General features: G+C 40.2%; 1 protein-coding gene across 1 annotated transcript; it reads left to right on the forward strand.

The window, feature by feature from the left end:
- The first annotated feature begins 1,717 nt into the window (after positions 1-1,717).
- On the forward strand, positions 1,718-4,195 carry LOC137786313 (parvalbumin beta-1-like). Its single transcript, XM_068578114.1, has 5 exons — positions 1,718-1,824; positions 2,670-2,743; positions 3,007-3,139; positions 3,536-3,645; positions 3,910-4,195. The coding sequence occupies exons 2-5, from the start codon at positions 2,683-2,685 to the stop codon at positions 3,933-3,935; spliced, it is 330 nt and encodes a 109-aa protein (XP_068434215.1). The 5' UTR covers positions 1,718-1,824; positions 2,670-2,682; the 3' UTR covers positions 3,936-4,195.
- Positions 4,196-5,260: the final 1,065 nt, after the last annotated feature.

Genomic DNA, 5,260 nt, shown 5'->3' on the forward strand with positions numbered 1-5,260 from the left:
ATAAATGTATTTAAGATCTGATATCACTGTGTACTGCTCTTTTTTCACCTGCCTGAGATGGATATTGCATGACATGTCATGTAGTCCTTATCATTTACACTTAAACTACTGTAATGGTATCCAAGGTATTCAGGGTTCAAATGAACAGATTCATGTGAAGTCACTGCATCACTGAAGGTGACAAAAACAAAGGTTAGCGATGAGTGAATAGTTTTCTATGTGATAAATCATATGAGAGTTTATCACCAAATTATCTTGTGCAAAGACAACATCCATCTTTTGAAAAGCAAACTATTTTTATGCCTTTTCCTCGAAAATTGCATATCCAAACTTTGTGTGTCTTTGCAACCTATTTGAATATTTTTGGTTATAATAAAAGCTACACACATGTAAGATGTTGTTCAGAGCTGTAAATATCAGTCCAAATGAAGAACTATTTATTTGATATGATGCAGCTGTACGCTCTGAACCTCTCCCAAACCATAACACAATATTTGAACATTCTCTCTGCAAAGGCAGATTTTGATAAAGGGAAGAAGAACAAAGTTAGAGACGGTTTAGTACAGAAAAATTCAGGCAGGGTCTTCAAAATTTGCATTGGGGCACATTTGGGCACATTTTAAAAAGTTAAAAGTTAAATAATGATTACCGTTCAGTTTATGAGCAGGAATCAAACACAACTATTCAGAAAAATGTTTGCTGATTGCTTATTGACTTAGCTATTCATATACATGTGTTTTCCCTGCTATTACGTCAAAATGGCCTCTTCTGATTCAGTGCTGCTGATCATTTTATAACTTATAGAACATGTGATAGTGGGGGAATTAAACACTTCACCATTAAAAAATAAAATCTTCGGACAAAAGAATATAGAATATTAGACTGATTGGCTGCTGCATTGTCTACTAAGGACAGGAATATGGTGGCATAGGCGCCAAAGACCCGCTCGCTTGAAACCCGACCCACTGCAAAGTTCAGATGGACCATATGGAAATATGTAGTACCCTGTAGTTATGGGCTGGCTAATGTTACAGGACAGTATGTAGTTTATGTATAATTTGAGACCAGTTTAGAGGTTTCAGATAGAAGACTTAAAAGCCTGACACTAAGAAATCATACAAATTATAACAGACAAGCGATTATGTAAATTCCTTTCTGAGCAGACTGCCACAGACATGCAAATATAAAATAGGTGCAACGCAAATTTACATGCATTGACTATATGGCAACATTTGTACTGATTCCACACAGAAAGTCTGTCAAGCAGTCCACCACAGAGGGACATCCATAAAACCCGACAGTGCTTTTGACAGCAGTACAACCTTCCACAGATTTACAACCATACCCAATAATAATTTTTCCTCTGTTCAGCAGCAGTTATAATTGGCAGTCCTCAGAGCTCATTCAGCCAGCGTCTGGCTCTAAGTGTTTTAAACATGACCCTTGACCTACATAGCCACTCTCACATATTCGTTTCATTTATATTCTCAGATGAAATTTGCAGCATCAGAATCAGCATGTTTGAATGCTTCAAACCATGGAGGCATCATGTCCCGCAAAGTCAGTGAGTGGGCCTGCTCGGGTTTCCACGCGTCTAAGCTATAGGCCTCAGCACACATGGTAGCATCCTCATTTGTTCACCTAAAAATAGATCGAGACTACTTGACACATTTTTTTCGAAACCCATGCATCTTGGTACCTGATACTGAGACGCAAATCTCTGTAAATGGTGTTGCTCGAGGATATATAAGAGCGATGGCGAGCTGTGGAACATTCACCCTCGAGTCCTCCCTGGTATTCACTCGCCCTCAACGCAGCCCAAAGGTGAGTGGGATGTGCGCCCGGCAATGGCCACGCTGACCGGTCAGATTGAGAGGAAAGGGACTGAGACGAGGAGAACCTCTTGGACTATAACTTTAGAGAGAAATGGAACCAACATAGAAAAGAAACTACACGGATCACAGGACGACTCAATCAGAGCGAACAGGAGGCCCAACTTGATTTTCAACGGATCAACGTCTGTGGATAATAATTGCCCTATGTCACCGAGTGTCTTTTAACCGGATGAGAAAAAAAAAAAAACACGACCAAAAAAAAAAAAAAAAAAAAACACGCCGAAAGCTATCGACATCACTGCGCCTCCCCAGCTGCAGAGCTCATTTGTGGCCGTGAATCAGGTCGCCGTGATATGGCCTCTCGGCGGGAGCATCGTCTATTTAGTGCCATAGCAGCGTTTGGATAAACACAGTCAGACCTGAGCTGACATCCGGAGCCAGAGAGCAGAAAGCGGTGGCGCTCAAGGGCAGCTTTTGCTGATTAAAGCAATTAATTAGCGACCAAAACAAGAGGCTTTGGACATTTGTAGGTTTCTATATTCTTTCCAGGGCAGTGTTACTGAATTGCCCATCTCTTGTGAAGCAAGAGGAGGAATAGCCTTGTTTAATACTTGATAATACGTTGATTCATGATTTCAGGCTCTGTTAGAATGATTTAAAAGCTCAAACCATTCTGAACACCTCTCTGAAGTCACTGTATAGATGTCCGAGTAGGATAACCCCAAAATACAAAATATCAGTCGTTATTGCGTTAAAGAAGGATATTTGCAATACAATGACATGACTGCCGTATGTAATTTGTGATGCTTATGACTCTTTTCTTTCCTCCCACAGAATAGTAGAAAAAATGGCCTTCGCTGGAGTACTTGCCGATGCTGATGTCAAAGCCGCTCTGGCCGGCTGCTCAGGTGAGATGTCATGATCTTAACTTAGTACAAAGGAGATTATTCCGTTAACACATGCACTTCACCCTCATTAGTACTACGGGTAAATTCCCAATTCTCACTGCAAATGCAAAGCTGATTTCATTTAAAAAAAATAATTATATCAATTGATATCTCTGTACTCTAAGTTATCTGAACTGCCAGCCGCAGTTATCTTATTCAATCAACACTGAAGTCCTCTGCACCTGCTTGACATGGTGCTAATGTGGTGTTAAAATGTGTTCCAGCTGCTGATTCCTTTGACCACAAGGCCTTCTTCAAGGCATGCGGCATGGCCGGCAAGTCCACCGAAGATGTCAAGAAGGCTTTCTACATCATTGACCAGGACAAGAGTGGCTTCATTGAGGAGGATGAGCTGAAGTAAGACACTTAGGCAACTCTCACTTTAGCAAACAATGCCCAAAATCTAATAGTACTGTACTGTATTATATATATATATGTATATATGTGTGTATATATATATATATATATATATATATATATATATATATATATATATATATATATATATATATATATTATGTTTAAATCAAGAGGCAACTTTACTCTTTTTTTAAATTTTGGACATTTTGTCTTATTGACTTTAATTAGCAGCTCAAACTACCCACTCACTGCAATACAAAACTAACGAAGTGTCACGTTTTATGAATCCGAAACACCTTAATTAAATGATACCCGTTCTGCACAATGATTTCCAATCAATCAATACAGTTTGAGATGCTTATTTTGCCGCCTCTTGTTTTGTCCACCCGTCAGGCTGTTCCTGCAGAACTTCGCCGCTGGCGCCAGAGCACTCACTGAGAAGGAGACCAAGGCTTTCCTCGCCGCCGGTGACAGTGATGGTGATGGCATGATCGGAGTTGATGGTAAGACTTCCTTCTGCTTTTGAGCACAGTGCACTTTTTTACATATTTGAATGGAGCAGAACCCAACAAATGCATGCAAGGTTCATTCTGAACTGGCAATGGATTCTTAATACATCTGCATTCCAGTTAAATATTCAACATCCATTCACACACATCCACGCAGACTCAAAGTCATATTGAGAAATTGGGTCCAATCAGCCGAGCTCATACCTTCATGATGCCACTTTGTTCTCTTCTAATGCCAGTTTCATTCTACTTTCACAGAGTTTGCTGCCCTTGTGAAGGCATAAATTTCCTCTTACCAAGATCCCCTTCTTTTCATGGAACTGCAAACTCTTTGCAAGTTTCCGTCACCACCAGCTGAAAGAATATTTTTTTATACCTTATTTATGAGTTGCCTGCGGATTATTTCTCAACATGGAACACATGTTTTTACTGTGAATGTTACTCAAATGTTCTGAAACATGACTTGTGCAAACTGTACAACACCATCTGCACTTTTGAGGTCGCGTGAAAAACCAGGAATAAATACTCTGTTGGTCTAAAGTCATCTGCTTCAGGTCAGTCGTCTTTGCACTTACTTTGACATTCGGTTCATGAGATGGGGAGGACAGGCAAACACATTGCGAATAGCCCTCTTTGCTCATATACTTCCTGGATCCAGGGAGGTTTGCAATGGATAGCTGTCACACATAGTGTAATGAGGAGGTCTCTTCCAAGGTCTTTTTCTCCACCCACTGCTGTGTAGACAATTAGATGATGTGCTGTGGCAACAGGAGGGCTATTAACAGCCACTGTTACATCAGCAGGAACTTTTGAATCTGGTGCATTGACGCACATCTTCAGTGAACTGAGGGGTTCCTTTTCAATTCATCTTTTAGAATAGAAATGAATACAAATAGGTGATCGGTCCGATTTAAAACAAAGTGCACTTCAAAGGGAAGTTATGAGTGCTCAGGGAACTACAAATCAGCAATACGTAAACCCTCAGCCCTATCAGATGACACCCTGAGCTTGTTACCATCAACCAGTGATCAAAACAAGAAGATAGTAACAGCAGCCCGATGCCAGCGCGCTCACCCTCACACCAAAGGGCAGTGCTGCCACCTATGGGTGAAAGATATTCTCAGCATAACAAGTGTAGATATTTAAATGTCAATCTGGATCATTCAGAATATCTTTCTCCTTCTCTCCTTTACTTTGTTTTGATGTTAAAAAAAAAAAAGATCCACCTGCATGAGCATTCACAAGGGCTTTTAATCATATTGAGCTCCCAGAATAACTCAAATGGGAGGCTACCTGGCCTTACAAAGAACAGCAGTGAAACAATCATTCAGTCCATCTTGACTAAACTGAACAACAATAATTGCATTGTTGACTTTACAGCCAAAATGCGACCGATTGTGATGTAGATGGCTGTCTTTATGCACCTTAATCAGGACAGTAATGTGCTTAATCTGACAAAACACATTGTGACTGTGGATAGGCAACTATCAGGTGGAGATTATAAGAGAAAAAACTAAACATTTTCAAGAGTGTGAAAGAAAGGTGAAGTCATGAATCCAATGGTCCATGCCTTCCAAATCTACAATATCACGCCAAAAGAGGGAAAACA

Source organism: Clinocottus analis, unplaced genomic scaffold, assembly GCF_023055335.1.
Source record: "Clinocottus analis isolate CAN_PGR_092001 unplaced genomic scaffold, fCliAna1.0.p SCAF_16, whole genome shotgun sequence".
NCBI classification, from domain to species: Eukaryota; Metazoa; Chordata; class Actinopteri; order Perciformes; family Cottidae; genus Clinocottus; species Clinocottus analis.

What these genes read in the sequence shown, in the direction of transcription:
- LOC137786313 (XM_068578114.1), top strand. Translation starts at nt 2,683, where the DNA reads ATGGCCTTCGCTGGAGTACTTGCCGATGCTGATGTCAAAGCCGCTCTG. An exon ending in ATTGAGGAGGATGAGCTGAA is followed by an intron (nt 3,140 to 3,535) that starts GTAAGACACTTA and finishes TCCACCCGTCAG; the next exon opens with GCTGTTCCTGCAGAACTTCG. An exon ending in TGGCATGATCGGAGTTGATG is followed by an intron (nt 3,646 to 3,909) that starts GTAAGACTTCCT and finishes CTACTTTCACAG; the next exon opens with AGTTTGCTGCCCTTGTGAAG.